This window comes from Apaloderma vittatum, unplaced genomic scaffold (genome assembly GCF_000703405.1).
Source record: "Apaloderma vittatum isolate BGI_N311 unplaced genomic scaffold, ASM70340v1 scaffold36844, whole genome shotgun sequence".
Lineage (NCBI taxonomy): Eukaryota > Metazoa > Chordata > Aves > Trogoniformes > Trogonidae > Apaloderma > Apaloderma vittatum.
This window is the reverse complement of record NW_009713932.1, coordinates 2633-16054: the sequence shown is the minus strand read 5'-3', so window position 1 is coordinate 16054 and position 13422 is coordinate 2633. Positions and strand designations below refer to the sequence as shown.

Below are 13422 nucleotides of genomic sequence, written 5' to 3'. Positions count from 1 at the left end.
GCCCAGAAAGCCAATCGTGTCCTGGGCTGCGCCAAGAGGTGCGTGGCCAGGGTCAAGGGAGGTGATTCTCCCACTCTACTGCACTCTTGTGAGACCTCATCTGGAGCACTGTGTCCAGCTCTGGAGCCCACAGCACCAGAAAGATCTGGACGTGCTGGAGTGTGTCCAGAGAAGGGCCACGAGGATGCCCAGAGGGCTGGAGCACCTCTCCTATGAAGACAGACTGAGAGAGTTGGGGCTGTTCAGTCTGGAGAACAGAAGGCTCCGAGGAGACCTTATTGTGGCCTTCCAGTATCTCAAGGGGGCTACAAGAAAGCTGGTGAGGGGATTTTTAGGATGTTGAGTAGTGATAGGACTAGAGGGAATGGATTAAAGCTAGAGATGGATCAGTTCAGATTGGACGTTAGGAAGAAGTTCTTCACCATGAGGGTGGTGAGACACTGGCACAGGTTGCCCAGAGAGGTGGTGGAAGCCCCATCCCTGGAAGTTTTTAAGGCCAGGCTGGATGGGGCTCTGAGCAGCCTGATCTAGTGGGGGATGTCCCTGCCCATGGCAGGGGGATTGGAACTACATGATCTTTAAGGTCCCTTCCAACTCTAATAATTCTACGATTCTATGACATATATGGAGTTGAATGTTTTTGTTCATCACTTGTCCTGTCCATTCCTCACTGGAGGTGCAACCTTTTACTTTCTTGCACTCCTTTATTTCTCAGCACCCCCAATGTGTTACACAAGATCCAGCAGTGACCTTGGTCACTATAGCAGCAAGCATAAGCAAGAGCCTTTCTGCATCCCAGTTCCTGACAGTAACTGTAAACATCAGGCATTATCACTTCTAGCAGCAGACACTGCCTGCAAAAACATGCTGTTAACTTCAGACAGCGCAGTCTCTTCTAAGAGACTCAGCTGAGAAATAAAATAACTGAACAGAGTTGGTTTTGTCTTAGTTCAACCTAGGACACAGATTTTCTTAATGACAGTGAGCAGATTTGGATTGTTTTATATTCCTTCCCTATGTTAGTCATTTCCTCACTGACTAAAAAAAAAAGTAAAAAAACCCTATTGTTTTAGCAGTGATGTCAAAAGGTATTTTTACTTACTAGCAAGCTCATCCCCCATACAACTATGAAAGACAAGATTTTTTTAAAAAGGAAAAAAGTCTCCTTAGCAGGTAACAATAAACATTTTGAACAACCTGAAACTTCTGCTCCTTACATGTTTTAATATTGAACTTTTTTTTTCCCCTCCCATGGCTATAATGGGCTTACTTTGCCAGATTTTCAAATTATGACACAGCCTTTTCTACTCTGAAATGGAAAGACAAAAAAAAGGCACTAAGTTTTCTTTTCATTTTTCTTTAAGACAATCATTTCACTGTACACATAATTTTAGTGGACATTAGCTGTTCACTTAAATGCACAGGATGTATTAGCTAGCAGCTCATCTCCACCAGAATGTGAAAGAAACTGACATATTTGGGGCATGAACTCCAAAGATGTTAAAGACAAACTCCCATATGAGGCCTTCAGAGGGAAAAAAATTATGAGAGGTTAAAAAAGCAGTAATTGATAGGAAAGTAGAATATTCAATTTTAAAAGGGACAGTGACTAAAGAATCAGAGAATTATTGTAGACTAAGCATCAGTTTAAGAAAGAGGTAACAGTCTTCAACTTGAGCCACATCACACATGTCATATAAATTTAATTCAAAATGCACTATGGACACATGGATACAAGATAACGGATACAAGAATGTGATTGATTAGAAGTTTTTGAAAACATCTACAGAGTTTATTTTAATCTAAAAAGTAAACTAGACTTCCTTAGCACCTTGTCTTTTATACAATATTCCAAATGTAGTTCACCATTTTGCAAGCAATTTTTTTCATACCAGTGATTCTTCAGCGGTACACTATCTCAGAGTTTCAGACAAAAATACTTAAATTTAGTAGCACATCCTGTAGCGAGCACCACCAGAAAATAATTCAGCAACACCTCCATTCACTTGATTTGAGACATATCTGTTAATACAGATGTTAATCATATTAGGAAAGATGGTAAGCAAACCTTCAATCCTCATAAAGTAGGGGAATATATGCAAAGTGAATTAACAGATTGTTGAAGCAACAAGAGTTTTATGCTGTGACAGCTGATCTGTGTCTTCTGTTCAAATTAACCCTGTGATGGAAAAGAAAGTCTAAATTTTTGTATAAGCAATCCTCTGTGACATTAGACTTCAGAAATGCTATTATCCTTTTGTTCTCCAACAGGCTTCCGTTTTTTTTTAAAACAAAAGAAACACCTCTACAACTCATTCTCATGTTAGTTGTCTAGTACAGACCAAGAATGTCACAGTAATCCCTGCTAAGAGACCAATGTGAAAGCTAATTCTCATTCTCTCATCACAGAGAGAAGAAATCTGATCCATAATTCAACTAAATTCCAGTCCTCATAGAAACAAACAAAACCATCAAGAGCTAAAATAGCTGGATAAAACAAAGAAAAAAAACTATACTCATTTTGAGCTCTGCATGTCAAAATCGAATCTTTAAATCTGGAAGTAACCACTTTCACTGTCACTGGAATATATTTGAAGTTTAATGTTCAGCTGCTTTTCATTCATTAGCACCAAGCAAGCCAAAGTCAAGTACATCGTGACACTTAGTATTGCTATGCCTGGATCAATTTCTTCTTCATAAACCTGTTGCATACTTGAACTTTTCAAAAAACAATTACAATTGTTAATGACTTAAAGAGTGAAACGCAAGATGTTACAAGCTTAGTGTTTTAGCATTTCATCATTTAAAAAGATGTTTGATAAAGGCTTTATAAAGGTGTTTTAAAGTAACAGTTCCTGTACTAATTTCCTTGAAAATTCCTAGAAATACCGAGTCAATAGAAGTCTGTATAGAAAAAACAGGAGACGCTAATCTGCAGAGTTTACACTAGTTTTGTTGCATAAATCAGACAAGATATAATCTTCGAGCTGAATTTAAATTTCTGTTCTGCTCAGCAAGATTACTGAGTGTTTCTTCATGCTTGACCATGAACAATAGAAATCCTTGGGCTCATCCTGCAGTTGTATGGATAGCTGAAAGCAATAGCTTCTCTTTTATTTTATAGGATTAACAATTGTCTAAAATTTGTTAATGCATGTCATTGACAAGCTCAGTATGTCATTAGAATGACAAGATAGTACATCCTATGTTAATATTTTGTATTTTAGAAAGAATGTTTAGGTGTTCTGATTTCTTACAGAAGATTTAACCAGTCCCTGCAAATACTTTCTACTCAAGAAAACACAAGAATACTAGCCCATACAACTGAGCTTGCACTCAGCTGCATTACCTAGTTTTCTTCCTCCCTGATTACCACAATTATTGCAAGATTTTTTCCTTTTTGTATCCTGAGACCATTGAAGACAACTGGTGAAATCTATCAGTCCAGTAGGACATCAATATTTGACCACGCATGTGATCTTAACCCTTCAGAAACTTTATAAAACACTTGGAAAACATACTGGTTTATGTCTGTCTCTTGCGCAAGCATCAGTCTTGTGAACCTAGGAGTATAAACGCATCACAATTTACCAAGGCAGTGATAACTTCAGGTGAAAGGAATACCTGTAACAAAGAGACTCAGAATTTAAAACCCAGAATCGTTTACCAAAAATACTTGTTTGTATTTCTCCAGCATTCTTCACTAAATTTTGGTTCTGCCTTTGATATAATCTCAACTTGTTCTAAAGCTACTTCTAAGAATACCAGTAAATATCTAACACACACACACAAAACTGGAGTGTTTAATGTTTCACAAGGTACATCCCTTTATTATTGTAATCACAAAAACATGATTTTGTACAGGAATGTTTAAGTGAACATTAATCGGTGCAATCATTTGTTTCATAAAGATCAGCTAAATGTACTACAGAACACTGTATTGTAAAGAACAAAAATATCAGCTTTCTGGCCTTGCCATGCACACTTTAGTGCAAGTATTAAGACACAGTAGTGTTCAATTCAGCAATGTATTGCAGAACATCATGCCACAGTCCGCTTCAAAGAGGGTCAGGACATGCAGCTTGTTAATAAAATGCTGTAGTATATAAAAAAAGCCACGTTAATTAATAAAATATATAGTGGTTTATTTGGATGATTTAAAGTGATTTTACTGTGGAATTTAGTTTTATCGAGGACAAGCATCCAGAGTGTCTTGTCATTTGGAATATTCTTCTTTTAGGCGATGGCTTTGGCTTCAGGTAGGAATGCCTCCCAGTATTTTATTAGCTTGAAGAGAAGGGAATATCACTCATTATTAGGTACTAAATGTTGGAAAAGAAAACACATATACCTTCCTCTTGTGGTAAACTTGTCTCCACTGGACAAAGTGAGAACATAGGTGCTTTGTATTATCCATTATTACATATTGCAAGGAAAAAATACAAGTAATAAATGCACAAATCTGCTCATACCAACACAACTGCTAACACACGGAACACAATGGTATAGAATACAGTTATACAGAATTTGTTTGCAAGCTCAGTTGGTTATTCTTACCCCCAAGGGTATCCTTTTTTTTTTTTTTTAATTAAACAAAGCTGGAGGTTTATATTCCCAGAGCAAAAAGGGAAGACTCCAGACATTCTTTCGGGAAAAAAAAAATCTACTTCTCAGTCACTGGAAACTGTTTTACTTCTTTTCAATACTCATTAAAATTTTATACTTTTAAAAAAGAGCAATAAACACTAAGTATTCAAGTCTCTTCATGAAGTCTAAGTACATATTCATTACGATTTACTCCAATCTATAACTGAAGGTATTACTTCAGTTTCAGAAGGCAGCAAGACCCTCCAATTGCTCATATCCCTAAGGTAGCTTCTCCCTTGCTTCCCTGAATTAGAGCTGTGCAAAAGAGCACAGCAATAGCTGGCAAACCCCAGACTAGAAGTAGTTCTTTACATTTTATAAACTGCTACACTTAAAGTATTTTTTTTTAATAATTATCATAATATGGAATGTATTAAATATTAACTTGTACGAAACTTAAAATTCATCTTACCTGCTGCTGTGTTTGGACTAATGACTCTAAGTACTCGATAATAACAGTTTTAAAGTCTTTCACTCGTTCCTTCTGTTAATAAATAAATTACGGCATATTAACCTCTTAACCAATTCTACTTGGAATGTCAATATTATCTAAAGTAAAAATGTCATTTACTTGGACAAAATTATACGTGCCTCAAATCTTCCCACTTCCTTGCGAATGGTTTTGGAGATCTGTTCAAAATCTTTTTCCCCTTGCTGAACTTTTGTCTCCCACTGGCAAAGAAAGATATGCAGAGATAAGACTTTGTGTTGTCCATTCAGTCTATCAGTATCTAAACTTTTTTTAGGATATTAGCAATAGTCACATAAGAGCTGAAAAGGACCTATCTCATTTTGTGGCATACCTAAGGGAAAGTATTACAATGGCAACTTCAAAGTAACAATCTGTACAATAGGATGTCACTAAATCAGTTAAAACAATGGTATCTCTAAGGTAATACTATCTGTAGATGAAATGTAAAGACATCTTAGTATTGCTATTGAGGAATATTGAATAACGTCTTTTAAAGATTATTTAGTAAGGAAAAAGGACTCTAAATCTTTGCCTACTATTCCATTTACAAACACCACTATAAACCTCTAAGCCTTCTGTGACTATTTGTCCAATCATGTATGGAAGAGTCTCAGTTAGTTCCCTGTACATTCCTAATTCCAGAGCAGATGACTAAAAATCTTCATCTCTGCCTGTGGTCAGGTATATCATTATCTCCATCATATTTCTGTGGCAGATGACAAGGTATTGAAGATGTGTTTACTGGCTTTCCAGTTAGAATGCATCTTGCTTAAATAAGACAAAGCACATGCCTTCTAGTTTAGTGAGAACTATTTTCAAAGAAAGGTGGAGTAGAAAAGTTATCACACCTAACAAGAGCACAAAAGGAAAATTCAGAGGAAGTGATGTTGCTTGTGGGGTTTTGCCACATTGGGAGCGTAGTATTCATTCAACGATACATGACACTAGGTCATGTTTCACCTTAGGAAAGGAAATCCAGCTATATAGCAAAAGATCATCATCTACTCTGATTTTACACAATAAAAATTTAACAATTATATTGTTAAATTAGGATAGCTGTGTAGATATACTATGAAAAAAGCTATCATCCTCACTCTTTGGATGCAGGCAGGTTAATAGATATTTAAAATGCAACTTCATCAGTTCATCTCAACATGTTAACTGAGTTATGGTAGCCAATAAATCCAGTAACACCTATCTTCCCTAGAAAAAGGTAGCAGGGAAGCAACATAATTCAATATAGCATATTCCTGTTAGCAGTCTAGTAGTCCTGTTTACTCACAAAAGCATTTTGTGGTGCAGTCTCAAGATACTACTGTGATATGAGATGATCATCATCTATGTTCCAATAAATACCTACTGCGTATTTATGTTTTTAGTTTGTATTTATTCAGTCTCCTTAATTGCCTTTCCAGATACACGTAATGACGATATGCAGTAAGTCATAATAGGATGTTCTTCCAGAAGAACCTGAAGAGTTATCTAATAACTGAAACAATGCAAAATTCAGCCAAATAAAAGGTAGATTAAGACTGCCTGTGCCTTCCTACCACAGCTATTAGAGGTGCTTGAGACTTCAGTGAAAGCCTCTATAGGCCTAATGGATCCAGCATCTCAGTTTCATAATGCCCAGATGCCAAGTCCTACACAGATTATCACTGGGTAACAGCCTGCCATCTCAGTTTCTGACAAGGAGAAATTTGTCCTTGTTTGACGAGGTATTTCTAGGACTGTTCTTTGGCCTTTTTATCTACAAAACACAACTGAGGCATGGATGAAGCTTGAGTAGGCTTCCACTCCACAACTGCTCTGCCAGAGGACTATTATTACAGAATTCAGCAACTCTGGACATGTTTCAATGGCAGCAATAGCTTTTGATCAGCACATTCCAATTGTGGGTTTACGAACAACCTTCTCTAATCATCCAGTAAAGCAGGAAAAATAAATCCTTTGGGAACCATGTAATTATTTTAACACTGGGACCAAGAAAAGATCACTGAGTACTTCCTACTACTTCCAATACTCAGGAATTATTTTTGACAAGGAATTCCAGTTCATTTGTATTGTGGATGGATGGGTGACATCAAGAGAGGCAACCAGCAAGACTGTCATCACAAAAGAGTGACATTAAGATTTCACGGTAAAGAAAGGCCTTTTGTTAAGAAAAAGAAAGCCAAGTTAATGAGTAACTTCAACACTGTATGCAAAATGTATTGAAGGGCAGAAGGAACAAAGCAGCATGAGGTTGGTGACCAATGAGGAAGCCAAGCAAAGTAACTGCAAAAGAGAGCTTGAATTCTGCAATGATGTTCTCCCAATAATGGAAGAATACTGGTGCATAATTAGAATGCATTGATGTTAAATAATTAAGTTGTCCTACCTCTTCAATTTCCTTAGTGAAGCATGATAGAAAAAGTGTATAAATTATGACACTTCAACATGTTAGATTTATTTTTACTGAAATTACACCATATATACACACACATATATATATGGGTAGCTAAGCTGCATAATTAGGCAAAACATGGGAACAGTTCTCTATTAGTCATCTTAGATGGATTTTAGCTTTAGAAGCCAAGAGATGCTCCTCTGCCTACCCAAGTGATCTGTTAACAGTTAAATATATTATTTAACTTTTCTATGTTCCCCTCCTCCCATCTCCCAGACTCTGCAGAGACAGTATTAGCTGCCTTACAGATCTTACAATAAGTAACAACTGTGCACATTTAACATTTTAAATTCCCTTTAACAATTTCAGTAAACATAGGAAACAGCAAATGAGTGATTTGTAAATAAAAATGGTATAAAGTAGTGCATTAATGCAGAATGAATGAGTTAATGCGAAAGGATGACCTCCAAAATAATGTTTATAACATTACCTCTTTTATCTCATCTTTAGCTTGCTGCAGTTTTTCAGGTTTGTTGGCAAGTTGCAGCTTTGCTTCAGCTTCACGTTTTTTTTGTAAAGTGACCTGAGCATCTTGCCATTTCTGCCAGCATTTCATTCGATGATCAAACACACCCTGTAAGGATAGACAAATTTATTAAACAACTGGAATTATTAGAGCTATCTAAATTCCTAGAAGGAAAGGTTAATTCTTCATAAACCAGGACAAGTATACCCCAAAAAAACCTCACTGCATTTACCATGTCTTCCTGTATTTCCTCTGATAGCATGCTGGTATAGGTCAATACCTTCACCTTCCATAAACAACAGAGCATTCAGAAAGACTTCTCAGAGCAGATACCTTAGTGCCTCAAACCATTTTATGCTTCTCATTCCATCAAAACACTACCAAAACATCCACTACAAAGTGCTCTGTTATGCAAACACTTCTCTAAATGCAGATTCTAGCAAAGTTTTCATACATATGGACTACATGCATATTCAGCAATACATTTTGTTAGCAATGGACTAAGGTAGCAAATTTAAAGTGCATGTATTAGGAGGGGGAAAAAAAAGAAAGAAAAAAAAAGAAAAATACATACTCCCAATAACCTGCTGATACTTTTGGATAAACCAAAAGATATTTTTGGATAAAATTCACAGACACCCCTTCCTCACCTTTAATAAGACATAGATCCACAAATTGTATTTGTTTCTTATTTACATAAACTACAGGCTATCTACCAAATACAGGCAAACTGCGTTCTCAAAAAATTATGAGCATCCAGTAAGAATAACTAACCTGAAAAAAAACAACTACAGCATGCTCAGACACAGTAGTGTATTGTGTCCCTAAATACTGTGTACAATTAATGCAGCTCAAAGTAGATGATGCTCACTATTTACATTTTGTCTATCTGTTATTAATCCATTCCCATTTTTTATCACAACCACTTTTATTAATGGAGTAACTGATCATGGATGCATTCACTTTACTCAGCTAGAACATCAGGCAAACACTGAAGTCTTAACTGCATTGTCACATATGCAAATACACATTCATTTACTCTGAAATTACAAGCTGAGGAATGTGACCTTAAAAACCAGTGTTTTTCCTAGTAATACTCACTTTAACTGCAGCAATGAGCCGAATGTAATCACCAAGCAGTTCTGAGAACACATAGAAATCTGCAAAAGCTTGTTCTTGATGCAATTGATCTATCTTCTCTTCAACCTCTGCAAGCTGAGACAGAGCTCTCGATAGAGCAGTGTGGTCCTCAGAGTTACCTAACATAGCAGCACTTTTAGCGAAGGCAGCTGTGTTGGCTGAAAGCTCTGAAATACAAGAGTTCAGTACAATGTAGTTAAACTGTTATGTTACTCTGCAGCGTAGATCAGTGGAGCAGAAACCTCTGCTCTATTTCAAGCCTAACTTAACCAACTGAAAAATGTAAGCTGTATTTCCAAAAAGCTCATGACAAAATACACAAGATCACAGCGAAAGCACATTTAGAATAAACCCCTGCATGAAAAAGCACTCTTTATCAATAAATGTTTTGCCGAGCCTTTTAATGTCATGCCTACTCTGCCTAGCAAAAGGCACGGAAAAAACTTATCACTTCAGTATTATCCAGCTGCCTAGTTCAGAGAAAATGTAAGCCTATAAAATAAAAGCTAAGGTACTTATAGAGCAAGTTTCAAACAATTTTAACAGGTCTATAGCATAGTTATTCCATGTAGCTCATGGTGGAAAAAAACCACAATTATTTCACAAAGCCACCAAACCTACGAGTAGAATTTATTTCTGTTATATTCTTTTATTGACTAAAGTAACTTTGATGTGCATACTGTAGTGTATTGCCACACTGACACACCTTGAAAGAAAAACAAAACTCACATACCAGCATGGCTGGCATCCATGAAGGTAAAGTCTTGAGATTATTTATTAACAAACAGTAGAGCAATTGTCTTATCAAATCCCATGTAAGTCACCCTGTACAAAGTTAAATCCTATGAAGTACCTTTAAACAAATCTACCTTTAAACAATTCACATTACTTCTGGATTAAAAGTGCAGGTTTGTGTGCAGCTGTGCTGCTTCTGTGGAATCATCAGAACACCAGAAACATTTGTAAAAGCAAAAGGTCTTAAACATAAGTCTTAAAAATTCCTCAGAACTACCACACTTCTTTAAATCCACTAGCAGGTGTTAAAACAACAGTAGACAAACACTTCCATTTTCCATTATTTCTTAAAATCATCTTTAGTCTTGAGTACACATAGCCAAAGATTTCTCACTACAGAGAGTAATTCCTGATGGAGTTAAGAGAAAGCAACTTACTGGAGGGCCACAAAAATCATCAAAGGGCTGGAGCACCTCTCCTGAGAAGATGGGGTGAGAGAGTTAGGGTTGTTCAACCTGGAGAAGAGAAGGCTCCAGGGAGACCTTATAGAGGCCTTCCAGTACCTGAAGGGGGCTACAGGAAAGCTGGTGAGGGGCTGCTTACAAGGGTGGGTAGCAACAGGATGAGGGGCAACAGTTTTAAACTAGAGCAGGGTAGAGTTGGGTTGGATGTCAGGAAGAAGTTCTTCGCTATGAAGGCGGTGAAGGCTCCATCCCTGGAAGCATTCAAGCTCAGGGGGGCTCCCAGCAGCCGGATCTAAAGGTGTCCCCACTCACTGCAGGAGGGTTGGACTAGATGACCTTTAAAAGACTCTTCCAGCCCAACACACTCTATGATTCTATGATTCTATTTTCACATACTTTCCAAAGTGTAGGGCTGAATGTTGACTCCACATCTGAATATAATACAGTAGAGTAGTGTCAGAGGGCACATTTATGGTCTTCCTTGAAACTACAAATTAAGGTTTTGATGTTAGTGGTTCGTTTTGAGCTCTTTTGTTTGTTTGGGTTTGTTGGGGTTTTTTTGTTTGTTTTCTAATACCATCTGATGGAAAGCAATCTTTGACAAAACAGAAGCATTGGTGATTAAAGAATAAACTTACAACCTTTGCTTTTCTCTAAAATAAGTAAACTAAAAGCTGATATTCCGAGACTACTTTCCAGAAAATTTTACTTTAACAGTAGCTTGATGATGTAACATTATGTGGACCAAATTAAGAACAGTACATTCCTGTTTAAGAGCCTGAACTCAGGAGAGCAATACTGAACCAAAACATTTTTAAATGGATTTATGTAGCCACTTTTTGTTCAGAAGGAAATGATTCCTGCCATGAGACCTAGAGATACATTTATCAAAGTCTACTGCAGTAGAATCACTTGCTAGGTATGGTACTGAATCTCTGCAAGAACACGGCCTATGCTAAACCAACACATTAACTTTAGGAATTACAGAAATTCTGGTTAAAATTAAGAACAGGTATACAAAAATGCTAAACCAGTTCAAACTAAAAGGCAAAATCAGAAGATTTTTGCATTAAAATATACTGTATAACTGAGTTAGTTAAGAACTCTGACATACTAAGCTATTGTTTCATTACAATTTACTGAACTTCTAAGCACTTGAGTTCATGCAGCAACATAAAAGTATAGTTACCTTTTCTGTGGCAGACTAATGCTTCAACACTAGCATGAAGTTTCCTAAGCTGCTGATCCAGATTCTCAAATTGCTGCTGTTTTTCTTCAAACCACTGACAAAAGATGAAAGAGTCAAGCATTACAAATTAGATTACCAACAACATTTCTGGTTTTAAAGAAGCAAATTATCCATATACTACCAGGGTGGTCAACTGATACAGCTAAGAATTCAAGCCAATAAGCAAATTAATAACCCATTTTCTACTACTACATCTTTAAAATGCAATTGTTGAGGCTCATTAATTCATCTCATTATTCAAGCCGAAAAATCAGGTCATACTGCATCCGATTCATTCATCTTGATCGTCATTTTGTTGACAGCGTCGGCAGCCTTGTTCACCATCCTCAATATTCCTGCTCCACTCAGAGCCTGGGTGTTAACCGCTCTCGGCAGCTGGAATTGAATGACAAATAAGGGCAAAGAGACTGGTTAAAAGGATGGAGGTTTAACTGGGCACAAGGGGGAAAGAAAAGGGTATAGTGTTTTCTTTACTCCTATGTGTTTCAATATGGTGGAGTTTAATTTCCCAGATTTGCTACTTTTACATTCTCAAGAGGAAAACATAAAATATAGACTATTTACTTTTCTTCTACATCTTTACATTTAAATGAAACAAACAACCTGCTTGTCCAAAGTGATTATGAACTAGCCAAAGGTCCTAACTAGCCACCTATATACTACAGAGAACAAACTGCCACTACAGGAACAGAAAAGCTTAAATTTACAACAAATTAGACAAAAGAAATTCTTTAAAACATTTACTTGTAATGAAAGATTTGCACCACATGCTGATTATGAAAGGTTGATGTCTTTTCGCTTTTCATTATAGGCCATATTTCAAAATCCCCATGCGTATCGAGAGAATTGTGCATTTGCTTAGGTACTTAGAAACCCTCAGGGATAAGTTAACAAACTTTAAATGTAATCGTTATTATTTTTATTCAGGCAAATCTGAATGTGCCATACAAGGTGGCCCTTCATGTGATGTTTTGTCTGTCAGCAGCATCGACAAATACAGTGTAAGTTATCTGTCAATGATGCTTTTGTGCCAAGTGAGGTCTTTGTCACTCAGTATAACTAAGATACTGACACTGGCCAAAAGACAGTTTAGTATTACAGCGAATCCACTATGAGCAGTTATAAAGAGATACTATGTATCTCTAACAATAATATTATCAAAGGTGCCAGACTGATACATCTAAGCCTGGCCAACAGCATTGATAGTTTTCACATTATTCTACCAATATATCTATATTCCTAGGCAAGAATGCTGCTTCCAATTCTTGGTCTAACTTAACAACCAGTAACATCAATCATGGATATTCCCCATGTAAGCAAGCTTCCCTCAGAACTGGACAGACCAACTTGCTTGAGAAGTCGCTGAACAGCAAAGAGCTTTTGGTGGCTAGCACTTCTCTAAGTTTCATCAGAAGCACAGGCACACCACTGCCTAAGTAGGTCTCAACAAAGAGAATATATTGCTTTGTAGGTTACCGTATCTAGAAACAAATGTGAGAACTTTGGCTTAAATACCTCTGAACTTTCCAGGAACTGTCTTAAATCTGGATCCTGTAATAAGGTTGGGTGTTTTACTGTTCGCTGTAGATACCTATAATTTTAAAAATTAAAATATTAGATAAAACAGATTCAATGTGCCTGACAGCCTTGAAAAGTGCCCTTCATCTAAAGAATTCATACAATACAGCACACAACCTCCCTCATTATCAAACGGAGCTTGAACACTCCTTAAAAATCATCTCCAAATGGTTATAGTTCAGTCTCCACGCGCCCTCAATCCTTTGCTCGTCTGCTGACTCT

At 36.8% G+C, this 13422-nt stretch overlaps 1 protein-coding gene across 1 annotated transcript; it reads right to left on the bottom strand.

Moving 5' to 3' along the window:
- Positions 1–3810: 3810 nt before the first annotated feature.
- SNX2 (sorting nexin 2) lies at positions 3811–13213 on the bottom strand (the record flags this gene model as incomplete). Its single annotated transcript, XM_009868551.1, has 9 exons — positions 3811–4287; positions 5060–5131; positions 5239–5319; positions 7500–7511; positions 7999–8142; positions 9136–9341; positions 11563–11656; positions 11884–11997; positions 13138–13213. Coding segments are annotated over 9 exons (850 nt in total), but the record flags the coding sequence as incomplete, so codon positions are not given.
- Between the last annotated feature and the right edge of the window lie 209 nt (positions 13214–13422).